The sequence below is a fragment of the Aulonocara stuartgranti genome, assembly GCF_965226115.1.
Source record: "Aulonocara stuartgranti genome assembly, chromosome: 3".
Classification (NCBI taxonomy): domain Eukaryota; kingdom Metazoa; phylum Chordata; class Actinopteri; order Cichliformes; family Cichlidae; genus Aulonocara; species Aulonocara stuartgranti.
In genome coordinates, this window is record NC_138941.1 from 54,009,626 (window position 1) to 54,022,129 (window position 12,504).

The window sequence follows — 12,504 nt, forward strand, 5'->3', positions numbered from 1 at the left end:
TAGTCATTTTGTATTTATTCTGTAAACTTTTTCCACACACGTCACATTGTACAGACTTGTTCTTTGTGTCAGTTCTACTTTGACTCACTGACACAGGACTGTTGTCTACTCTCTGACTGTGATGTCTCTTCTTCAGCTCTGCATTTCTAGTAGATCCAGAGTCCACATGCCCATTTTCTTCATGATATCTGCTCTCTGCTTCAGGAGAGCTGTGAGAAAGGAGCTGCTCACTGTTTGGTTCTGGTTCACTGTGGTGACTTTCCTCATAAGTAGGAGTCTTCATGAAGGTATCACTCTCCTGCTTCAGTCCAAGCTGCTCTCCCTCCTGAATGCTGCACAGTTCCTCCTGTTCCTCTTTAATCTGTGGAGGCTCTGGGTCCTCCTGGTCCAGACTAGAGTTCCTCTCCTGGTTAAAGACCCGCTGTTCTGTAAGAGCCTCTTCTTCCTCAATAGCATGTTGGTGTAGGACATCTGAAGGCACAAGGAAGAAAAATGATAGCAAAACAAACATTTGCGAAAATGTTTACTGGTCTGAACCATAAGCAGATCTCTACATAGTAAGCATGTTGCTCACACATACCACTAAAATTTAAAGTGTACAAATGTGAAAAATTATTAAGGCACTGATGGAAATGTTTAGTTCTGTCATGGTGTGTGCTGTGTGCAGGCAGGAGACGAGGACCCAAACGCAGAACTCATAGAGGCAAACGTAGAGTCAAAACAGCTTCAACCCTTTAAAGCCGGTTGGAGCGGGCACGCTCCGTTTTGCGTAACTATTTTAAAATCCCGGTAGCACTGCAACCACGTGAGCTAGCGCAACAATTTTTTTTGCATACGAAACCGGAGAATTTGTACTTACATCTTATGCCATCAGCTTGTCCTAAGTCACAGTTCCTTCCACATATAGCTTTGCAAAAACTGCATAAAAAGCGCTTGCAGGAACAAAAACAAAATATTCCCGAAACACTTTGCCGATCAGCTGTTCATAACACTTCCTACATCCATCAGCGTGAACTATCGCATGTCCACTAGGGCTGCCACAAACGATTATTTTGATAGTCGACTAGTCACCGATTATTTTTGCGATTAGTCGACTAATCAGATCATCATCCATATTAATCCAACATGGCGGCGCGTGCACACGCAGCGGCTTCTCTCTCTCCCAAACAAACTACTTTTTCGTGTTTTTCGTCCTGTAAGTTGCAGTGTTTTTGTAAGTCTTTGTCGCGTCTATCTGTGTGCAAGCGAGGATATGCCCGAACACTTCTTCTCGACATCGGCAGAAACAAACTTTTTAAGTTAAACTCTGTGGACACCGAGAAGCTGAAAGATCTGGGTCTGCTCCGAAGGCCTACTCAATCACCGACCCCCACTCCCGCACTTCGCCCACAATGGATGCGCCTCAAGCGGTGTGAGAGGAAGCAGAAGAGGGGTAAGCGCGGTGGCATCCGAGCTAGGCTAGCGGCTAGCCCACACAAACCCGCCATCCCCTCTATCGTTCTGGCCAACGTACGCTCGCTAGAAAATAAACTGGACGACATCCGACTGCTACGTTCATCTCAAAGGAATGTAAAGGACTGCTGTGCTTTTGTGTTCACGGAAACATGGCTCAGCGACAGTGTCCCGGACCGCGCCATTCAGCTCGACCAGCTAACATGCTACCGTGCTGACAGAGTCATCGTCGCGGGAGGTAAGACCCGCGGGGGAGGACTTTGTGTTTACATCAATGATGCCTGGTGTCGCGATGCTGTTGCGGTCTGCAAACACTGCTCACCAGTGCTGGAGTTAATGGTTATTAAGTGCCGGCCATTCTATCTACCGAGGGAATATACAGCCATACTCCTGTGCGCTGTGTACATCCCTCCCTCCTCCAATGTCAACAACAGGAATGAGGCACTGAATGAACTGTACCAGCACATCAGTGAGCAGCAGACAGCCCATCCTGATGCTTTTCTCATCCTGGCTGGGGATTTCAATCATGCAGACTTAAAGTGCGTGTTTCCAAAAATACAACAACACATAGACTTTCCAACAAGGGGAAATAACACACTGGACTTTGTTTACACCACCCAGAGAGGAGCTTACAAAGCTTTTCCCCTCCCCCACCTCGGCGCCTCAGACCATATCACTGTCATGCTAATGCCTGCTTACAGACCGCTCGTTAAAGTGACCAAACCGGTTCGTAAGCGGATACAAGTGTGGCCAGAGGGGTCTTCAGAGGCTCTACAGGACTGCTTTAATACTACAGACTGGAACATGTTTAAGCAGGCTGCCACCTATAACAACACCACTGACCTCCAGGAGTACGCAGAGACTGTTACTGCCTACATCAACAAGTGTATTGAGGATGTAACAGTCACGAAAACCATAACTGTCCGGGCCAATCAAAAACCATGGATGACAGGAGAGGTCTACAGGCTGCTGAAAGCTCGGAATGTTGCCTTCAGAGATGGAGACGAGGCGAGCCTGAGGACAGCTAGGGCCAACCTTTCCCGTGGCATCAGAGAGGCTAAGAGACAGTACTCCAGGAAAATATCTCATCACTTCAAAGACAGCAGAGACTCACGGAGCCTGTGGCGGGGCATTCAGACCATCACAGATTACAAGCCCCCACCACAGACCTGTGATAGCACTATCTCCCTGCTGAACGAGCGGAACACTTTCTTTGCTCGCTTTGAAGTCCAAAACAGCACCACTGCACAGAAGACCCCACCCCCTCCTGGTGACCAGGTGATGACTCTGTCACCGGACAGCGTGAGGAGATCCCTCAGCAGGATCAATGCACGTAAAGCTCCGGGTCCTGACAACATTCCTGGTCGTGTACTGAGAGACTGTGCAGTGGAACTCACTGATGTCTTCACAGACATCTTCAACATATCACTCATCCAGGCTGTCGTCCCCACATGTTTTAAAGCCACCACAATCATTCCGGTTCCAAAAAAGTCATCTCCCTCCTGCTTTAATGACTACCGTCCTGTTGCACTTACTCCCATCCTGATGAAGTGCTTCGAACGACTAGTCATGCAACACATCAAGACTGTCCTGCCCCCCTCCCTGGATCCCTTCCAGTTTGCGTATCGGCCCAACCGCTCAACCGATGATGCCATCTCCACTGCACTCCACTCGGCACTCACACACCTGGACAAAAATGACTCATATGTTCGAATGCTGTTCATAGATTTCAGTTCAGCATTCAACACCATAATCCCCCAACAGCTCATTCAAAAACTGGTCCAGCTGGGGCTCAACACCTCACTGTGCAACTGGCTGTTGGATTTCCTCACCGGAAGACCTCAAGCAGTACGGGTTGGCAGTAATACATCCAGCACCATCATTTTAAACACGGGGGCCCCGCAGGGATGTGTGCTGAGCCCCCTCCTCTTCACTCTGCTGACCCATGACTGCACTCCATCATACAGCTCCAACCTCTTCATCAAGTTTGCGGACGACACAACGGTGGTGGGTCTCATTAGCAACAGGGATGAGACCGACTACAGAAGTGAGGTGAGACGCCTGGCCACGTGGTGTGCTGACAACAATCTCTCTCTGAATGTGGAGAAGACGAAGGAGATTGTTGTGGACTTCAGGAGAATGCACACCCAACATGCTCCTCTGACCATTGACGGAGCGTCTGTGGAGAGAGTGAGCAGCACCAAGTTCTTGGGTGTGCACATCACAGAGGATCTCTCCTGGACGTACAACACCACAGCACTGGCCAAGAAATCACAGCAGCGTCTCTTCTTTCTCCGCAAACTAAGAAGAGCAGGAGCACCAGCCCCCATCATGTACACTTTCTACAGAGGCACCATCGAGAGCATCCTGTCGAGCTGCATCACTGTGTGGTTTGGAGCCTGCAATGCGTCCTGTCATAGAACCCTCCAACGCATAGTGAGAGCTGCAGAGAGGATCATTGGTGTCTCTCTCCCCTCCCTCCAGGACATTTACAGCACCCGTCTCACTAAAAAAGCCCTTTGCATAGCGGCTGATCCCACGCACCCAATGCAAAGCTTCTTCAAGCTGCTGCCGTCGGGGAGGAGACTGCGGAGTCTCCAGGCCAGGACCAGCAGGCTGAAGGACAGCTTCATCCATCAGGCTGTCAGGAAGCTTAACTCCCTCCCGATTCTGCCCCCTCTCCCCTCTCTCCTCCACGGTCTCACTGAACTCTGTCACACACACACAAACACACACACTCTCTGACTCACTCACTGGCCTGCACCAGTTACCAGTCACTTTGTGGAGCATTGGACTGCCATTACCTCATAAGACTTTGTTGTTACACTTTCTCTTACCGTACACTACTAAATCTCCATTTGCACTATTTGCCTATTTGCACTACTCTGCCTGGTTTACACTCAATGTCACTTACCCATTATATTGTATATTGTATAGCTTTCTTGTTATATGTAAAATTGTATTTATTTAATTTTTTACTTTTTAATTATTTTACTTGCATTTTTAATCACTTTTATATTTAAATATATTTAAATGTTCATTTGCTATTTATCTAGGGATTGAGAGTAACGCAATTTCTATTCTCTGTATGTCCTGTACATGTGGCAGAATCGACAAATAAAGTTGACTTTGACTTTGACTTTTGAACGTAAAACGTACAGCTTATTGCACCAGCAGCATCTGCTCATATATAACTATCATTAGCTTACAGCTTTAAGTGTTTAAGGTATGTGCTAACTAAAAATAAAGACAAGATGATAGTTTATTAAATTTTAATGAAATTTGCAGATTGTTTCGGTGAAGTTTAATAAACTCCTTGCTATCTAAAATATAACAGGACACCGGAGTAAATTCTCCAGCATCTCACACTTCTGATAATCAGCTGTCTGCTTGACATTTATTCAGCTGTGTAAAAACTATAACTTTAATCTCAGCCAAACCGATTTACTCAGGAACAAATAAAATACTAAAAAAGCCAAACAATAACATTTTTAAGTTATCTAAGTGACTTATATATGTTTAAAATGAGTAGCGAAAGACGGCGGTGGGTTTGAAAACGATTTGCCGGGAGTCCGGTGCTCTCACAGCTCTAGTGAGCCTTACCCCTGGCTAGCTATCGAGCTAGTGGGTAACAGACGTCTCCGAAAACATCGGAGCGCTTTTGAAAATATGCGGTGTCTTGATAAACTGAGCAGATATTTGAGGTAAACACAGCTACATTCTCGCCTGAAAATATGTTAAATGTTTATTTTGTGACCCAGAAAGAATAATAAGCGTAATATTAAAACTAACTAGCTGCCGCCATTGTTGGAAACTGAGCTGGGCTGTGCTATGAATTTTGGGACACAGCTCCGTTATTACACTCTTAAATCCTGCTACTTATTCCTGCGTCTTTTGGGATCTTACAAAGCTTCAAACGACGCGTCGACTATTAAATTAGTCATCGACGATTTTGATAGTCGACCTAATCGTGGCAGCCCTGATGTCCACCATGACCTGCCCGAAACCGGAAGTGAAGTCATTTTGCGGAAATGTAGTTTTTTACCATCGGGGCCTTATGAGCCTATACTGATGTTTTTTAAAGTTATATTTGACTTTATGACTTTCTGTGTCGTTTCTGGGATGCTTAGGACTCATATTGCACTGCTGGAAATATGCTGTCCTGCATATGCTGTTATTTTGCAAATTTGCATTATAATATTTATTTGCATTTTTCCTGCAGTATATGAAAATTGGTGTATTTCAAAAATAAAATTATGAAGACACTTAAAATAAATTTCCTGTGGTAGGAAACTATTTTGTGCAACTTTTTTGTATTTACAGTTTTGAGGGATAAGCCTCTTAAATTTCTCTAACTAGAAATATATGTTAAAAAAACAAAAACAATTTTCAATTTTTTTGTAGTTTATTGCACTGTTTTGCAATTTATGTAAGTACTATACACTTAATGCATACATATTATTAAGATTTAGGCTATAATGGTTGTATTGATGTATATCAACTTGAAATGCTCCTAAAAATGGCACTACAGCATGTAAAAATATAATATAAGCTCTGGCAGACTTGGTTCTATGGTAGGTCTTAAAGGGTTAATGCTCAACTCCAACATAAGAAAACTGAATATACAATCATAAACTTTTGCAGGCAGACAGAACACACAGCATAAGAAAAAGGTGAACCAATGTTAACAATGCGACAACAATTACCAACTGACAGGAGATTAAAACACACTGGCAGGAACATGAGGAAAAGAGGAACAGGTGGACACACAGCTGGAACTTATTAGGCAAGACAAGACAAGGAAGAGGAGAAGTGAGAAATGGAACGAAAATCATACATGATTCCAAACATTTTTTACAAATAAATAACTGAAAAGTGGGGTGTGCGTAATTATTCAGCCCCCTGAGTCAATACTTTGTAGAACTACCTTTTGCTGCAATTATAGCTGCCAGTGTTTTAGGGCAGTGGTCCCCAACCCACGGGCCTCGGACCGGTACCAGTCCGTGAATCGTTTGGTACCGGGCCGCGAGAGTTGAGGCTCAGGTGTGAAATGTATGGTTTTCAGGGTTTTTATCATTTTCAGCGTTATTTTGTTATCGTTTTTATCGTTAACTCGGTTTTCCTGGGTCTTTTCACGTGTGTTATGAATAAAACTTCTTTTTTTCGGTACCGGTACTAGTTTTATTTTGTTGTATTTATCCGCTACACCTTAAAGGCCGGTCCGTGAAAATATTGTCAGGCATAAATCGGTCCGTGGCGCAAAAAAGGTTGGGGACCGCTATTTTAGGGTCTGTCTCTACCAGCTTTGCACATCTACAGACTGAAATCCTTGCCCATTCTTCTTTGCAAAACAGCTCCAGCTCAGTCAGATGGACAGCGTTTGTGAACAGCAGTTTTAAGATCTTGCCACAGACTCTCGATTGGATTTAGATCTGGACTTTGACTGGGCCATTCTAACACATGGATGTGTTTTGTTTTAAACCATTCCATTGTTGCCCTGGCTTTATGTTTAGGGTCGTTGTCCTGCTGGAAGGTGAACCTCTGCCCCAGTCTCAAGTCTTTTGCTCCAAGAGGTTTTCTTCCAAGATTGCCCTGTATTTGGCTCCATCTATTTTCCCATCAACTCTGACCAGCTTCGCTGTCCCTGCTGAAGAGAAGCACTCCCAGAGCATGATGCTGCCACCACCATATTTGACAGTGGGGATGGTGTGTTCAGAGTGATGTGCAATGTTAGTTTTCCGTCACACATAGCGTTTTGCTTTTTGGCCAAAAAGTTCCATTTTGGTCTCATCTGACCAGAGCACCTTCTTCCACATGTTTGCTGTGTCCCCCACATGGCTTGTGGCAAACTGCGAACAGGACTTCTTATGGTTTTCTGTTAACAACTTTCTTCTTGCCACTCTTCCATAAAGGCCAACTTTGTGCAGTGCACGACTAATAGTTGTCCTATGGACAGATTCCCCCACCTGAGCTGTAGATCTCTGCAGCTCGTCCAGAGTCACCATGGGCCTCTTGGCTGCTCTTCTGATCAGCGCTCTCCTTGTTCGGCCTGTGAGTTTAGGTGGACGGCCTTGTCTTGGTAGGTTTACAGTTGTGCCATACTCCTTCCATTTCTGAATGATCGCTTGAACAGTGCTCCGTGGGATGTTGAATTGAATTGAATGAATGCTTTATTGGCCATATGCAGGTTGCCCCGCAGAGGAATAGGACCCCCCCCCCCTCGACTTACACACACAACAAGGACATCACATGGGAATACAGTCGGAGATCGGCAGCGTTGCAGAGAAAACACTGAAAAATTACACAACAATGGGAAAAAGTACAAGAGGAAAAAAAGAGACCTCTTCTCACGCTGGGCACCTATGGGAGGACAGCATGAGAACAGGAAACAAAAAAAACTCCTCTTCACAGAGAGCACATTAATGTCCACATCACAGCATTAGAGCACGTGACTAGCCACAGGGGTGGATAGGGGGGTGGGGGGTAATCCGAAGGAACACAGCAGTCGTCCTATACAGCGCTACCATTTCAGCGCGGCACGCAGACCCGCAGTCTTCCCCCGCAGGAAACAAGCATCGAAGGCGTTTGGAAAGGGAGGGGGATGAGTGCGTGCTTATCAGTGTAAGTGTATGTGTGTGCGTGTCCAGAGTTCAGCTGAGACAGTGTCCTTCGCCCTATCAGGCTAAGTAAACAGTCTGCCAGCCAACCCAGGTGGCCTTGCATGGGATGGGAAGAATAGTCATCACACAGTCGTTATCAGGGAGTTGTTTTGGTGGGCTCCAGCCTCGGGCCTGAGCAGCTGGCGCCGTGGTGTCCATATGTTGAATATTGTTGATTTCTCCTTTACAAATTTCTCTTTTTCATATTTCTGGAGAGCTTTGCAGCTCCGAATTTAGCACTCTGACACTGGTCTCTCGATCTCCCGTTGGAGAGCCGCGAGCCTCCCCATGATGGTATCAAACTTCTGTTCCGTGGTGTTGTCATTCTTTTGATTCTGAGACCCCACAGCTGCAGTGAGCCGTTCTGCGATGTGTTCCAACTTTCGCTCAAGGGTGTCAATATGAGCAGGCCCCTCTCTGATGTATCCCATCATATGCTCAATGGTGTTAGTTTGAGCCTTCACGGCAGCTGTAAGCGTCTCCAAGGTGTTAACCATGCTACGTTCGGTGTGAGAGGTCGCGCCTCGTCCCGTCGCTTCAATTCCAGCGGTCAGCCTTGGGGGGGGTTTGAACAGCTGGTTCCGCTCTCTTATTTCTCCGATAGGTCAGGGCCAAGCCAGCTCCGATCAGCAAGAACCCTGTTATCATGGTTCCGAATAGGTAGATATCTTCAGCGTCCTCGATAGACAGTCCCGCCAGGCACAAGATCCTCCAGGTCTGCCACCCGTCCATCGTGTATCCGGCAGGGAAAGTCCCTCCAGGGCACTCAGGCTCTCCCGAGCCCAGACTTCTCGTTGAGAAGAGGGTGTCAATAGCATTCAGAGACCAGTTGATCAAATCCATAATTCTCTTTTAGGTTTTAGAGAACGACAGTGAGAGACTGTTCCAGGGAAAGTAATGCACATGAGACAAGACAAGGACACAAGAGGCTAAGCAGGGAAGATAAGGGGAAGGAGGAGAAGAGAAAAAGTGCGACCGCCTTCACCGAGAGCCAAGAGACAGAAAGGCTTGGGCAATCTTTTTGTAGCCTAAGCCTGCTTTACATTTCTCAATAACTTTATCCCTGACCTGTCTGCTGTGTTCTTTGGACTTTATGGTGTTGTTGCTCCCAATATTCTCTTAGACAACCTCTGAGGCCGTCACAGAGCAGCTGTATTTGTACTGACATTAGATTACACACAGGTGCACTCTATTTAGTCATTAGCACTCATCAGGCAATGTCTATGGGCAACTGACTGCTCAGACCAGAGGGGGCTGAATAATTACGCACACCCCACTTTTCAGTTATTTGTAAAAAATGTTTGGAATCATGTATGATTTTGGTTCCACTTCTCACGTGTACACCACTTTGTGTTGGTCTTTCACGTGGAATTCCAATAAAATTGATTCATGTTTGTGGCTGTAATGTGACAAAATGTGGAAAAGTTCAAGGGGACCGAATACTTTTGCAAGCCACTGTAAAGCAGATTACATTAACATGAGACAAGTAAAGCAGGAAATCCACAGACTGAACTCAGAGACACAATACTAACACAGTACACAGTACAGCGACCAGAGTGACATGAGGGGCAAAGGAATCCACAAGCTAAGAAATACTGAACAAAAACCAAAACACTAGTAAACAAGAACCAAGAAGAAAACAGACTAATAAACAATAATGCAAAATCAAAACACTGGGCCACAGGCCTAAGAACATAAGTTCTGACACTTTCATAAGAAAATTTCAAATTTCAGCTTCATATGTGAATATCTGTGATATATGAAATACATAGATGTTGTTGTTTTTTGTTAAATGAATGTGGATGTCTGGATTGGCTACAATTATAAGAAGGCATGCTGGGGCAGAGCTCTCTTATACGTAAATGTTTTGGCTGTGCTTGAAATACCATGAGAAATCTCTTCTTGTCTGATAAATTTCAGTTTAGAAACTCTGAATTCCATATTTTCCAAAACAGAATAGGAATATTTATTCATACTTACCCAGACCTGTAAACTGTACACATCTAAAGATTTCCATGCTGCAGAGGAAACATGTTATTCTTTAACTTAAACTGATAACAAAACAAAATGAAACTTGTGTTGTTGTCTTTGTTTTTCTGTGTAGATTTTGTCTGAGCAGTGGGTGAAAACTCATGTTTCACATTGTCCTGGCTGAAGTAATATGTTTATTTAGTTATATAATGTATTGTATGTAATTTGAGTTCTAATTGGTTTGTATCATTATGCTTTGTCGACAGAAACCACACACGCACACACTCTTGCCCTGCTGTGGCCACATTCTCAACTTGAAATGTAAAGAATGACAACTTTATTCCTGGATTCTGCCTGTTTGTTCCTCTCATATCCAAACATTTGCAAGTGTTCTGACCCGACACTCTGAAGTGATTGCTGCCAGCTCAGATTTCCTGAAACCTTCTAAACACACATGCATAAATTTTCACCTTTTTGCATGAGTTAATGGTGGAAATGTGTTTATGTAAATGAAAACCAAATATCAGGCTGAAGAAATTCATTCATGTTGCTAATTACTTTGGGACCTTCAATTCTTCCTGTGCCTCTAAAAACAAATGCAACTTTGACGGTTCGAGCCCCAGCTTGGACAGTCTCTGTCGTTGTGTCCTTGGGCAAGACACTTCACCTGTTGCCTACTGGTGGTGGTCAGAGGGCCCAGTGGCGCCAGTGTCCGGCAGCCTCACCTCTGTCAGTGCGCCCCAGAGCAGCTGTGGCTACAATGTAGCTGCCATCACCAGTGTGTGAATGGGTGGATGACTGGATGTAGTGTAAAGCGCTTTGGCGTCCTTAGGGACTAAGTAAAGCGCTATACAAATACAGGCCATTTACCATTTACTATGTCCTTATGGTATAGTGAGGGTGCTGAAGCCAATCCCAGCTACCATAGGGAGAGGCAGGGTTCATCTTGGACAGGTCACTTCAGGTCAAACTCAGGACCTTGTTGCTGTGGGGCAACAGTACTAACCACTGTTCCACTGTGCTGCCCATGAGACATAATCACTGTTATTAAAATTTATTTATTTATTTTTAAAAATCACAGTTTTACATACCTATTCTGTGTAACTTTATCACAGGTTTCCGGATGGTCTCCATCAGTCTGAGCTGCTCTTCATCAGTCCAGACGATAATGCCTTCAGTCTCCTGCTTCAGTCCAAGCTGCTCTCCCTCCTGAATGCTGCAGAGCTCCTCCTGTTCCTCTTTAATCTGTGGAGGCTGGTCCTCCTGGTCCAGACTGGAGTTCCTCTCCTGGTTACAGACCTGCTGCTCATCCAGACCCTCCTCTTCCTCACAGTCATGTTGTTGTGGGAGGTCTTGAGGAACAAAGAAACACAAGAACAATAATCACTAATGTGTTGATAGAAAAACTAATTTTTAAAAGCATGAATCAAAACCTGAACAAATGGTGATCAGCCTGTCATATGACCCATTATGAGCCACACACTTTTAAAAACCCAATTCTTTGATCTCCGGGCTAAAGGAAGAACAACACTTTGTGTTTTAATGCTCAATCAACAATCTATTTAATCAATACAATTCTCTTCATTCCATACCGACTCTTTGAGCAATACGGACGGGAGATGTGCATGGGAGGGGTGCTGCAGATCTCGAAGTGTCTGACAGTTACACACACTCTTATAGCCTCAACCCCCACCGAGTCATTGTTACGGCCTCCGGCCTCAGGTGGCCCCGCCTTCCTCTAGGTAAATCAATGTGTTCCAGGACTCGTGTGTGTGATTGGTTACTGGGAGACCCGTGCCAACCCTCTCTTATGCAGAATGAAGTGTGCCAGACCACACGGACGATTGGCTGCCCCGGGATCCCGTGATGCTCCAAGAGGCAATCAGTGGCTGATCGTACCCACCTGTGGCTACAAAAGGCTGGAGGTCCTTCACTCAGTGGCTGCTGCTTAGGACTGAACATGCAGTTTGCCCTTCGTGCCTCCCTCGTCAATCTTTGTTGAACTTGTTCATATTGCTGAACTTTGTCGAATCTTGGTGCATGCTTTAAACTTAGCCTGATTAGAGTTTTGAGCTGCTAGCTGGCTGTGAGTAGGATTTTGTGAAGCTGGCTTGCCTTAGTTAAAACCCTAGCTTTTATTTTGTGTGCGGCCAGCCTGCCTTAGTTACCCTTTAACTTTTACTCGTGACTGTTCTTTCTTTATGTAATAATTGTCTGCCCAGTGGTCTGTTGCACAGCCCTGTCGGTTTTCTGTTTAAAGTTTGTAAATAAAACCTTTTACTTTACTCAGTTTTGTGTTGGGGGGCTCGTGTATGTTACTCCCTCCCTGACGCCTAGCAGAGGGGGTCGTAACAGTCATAAAACCTAAGCATTCACATTCTTTCTCTACAAGGTATCATGAAACAGTGTAATATTCCATTCC

General features: G+C 45.0%; 2 protein-coding genes across 2 annotated transcripts in view; one reads left to right on the top strand and one right to left on the bottom strand.

Moving 5' to 3' along the window:
* Positions 1-12,504, top strand: part of LOC309702675 (uncharacterized protein) — an 85,233-nt gene that overhangs the window by 52,961 nt on the left and 19,768 nt on the right. The window lies entirely within an intron of this gene.
* LOC309702689 (uncharacterized protein) overlaps positions 1-12,504 on the bottom strand; it is a 45,375-nt gene that overhangs the window by 1,215 nt on the left and 31,656 nt on the right. The window contains exons 4-5 of the mRNA XM_082527302.1: positions 11,174-11,434; positions 1-471 (exon numbers count right to left, since the gene is read on the bottom strand). The exon at positions 1-471 is cut by the window's left edge and continues 1,215 nt beyond it. Coding sequence (XP_082383428.1) covers positions 1-471; positions 11,174-11,434 — 732 coding nt within the window. The remainder of the gene's footprint in view (positions 472-11,173; positions 11,435-12,504) is intronic.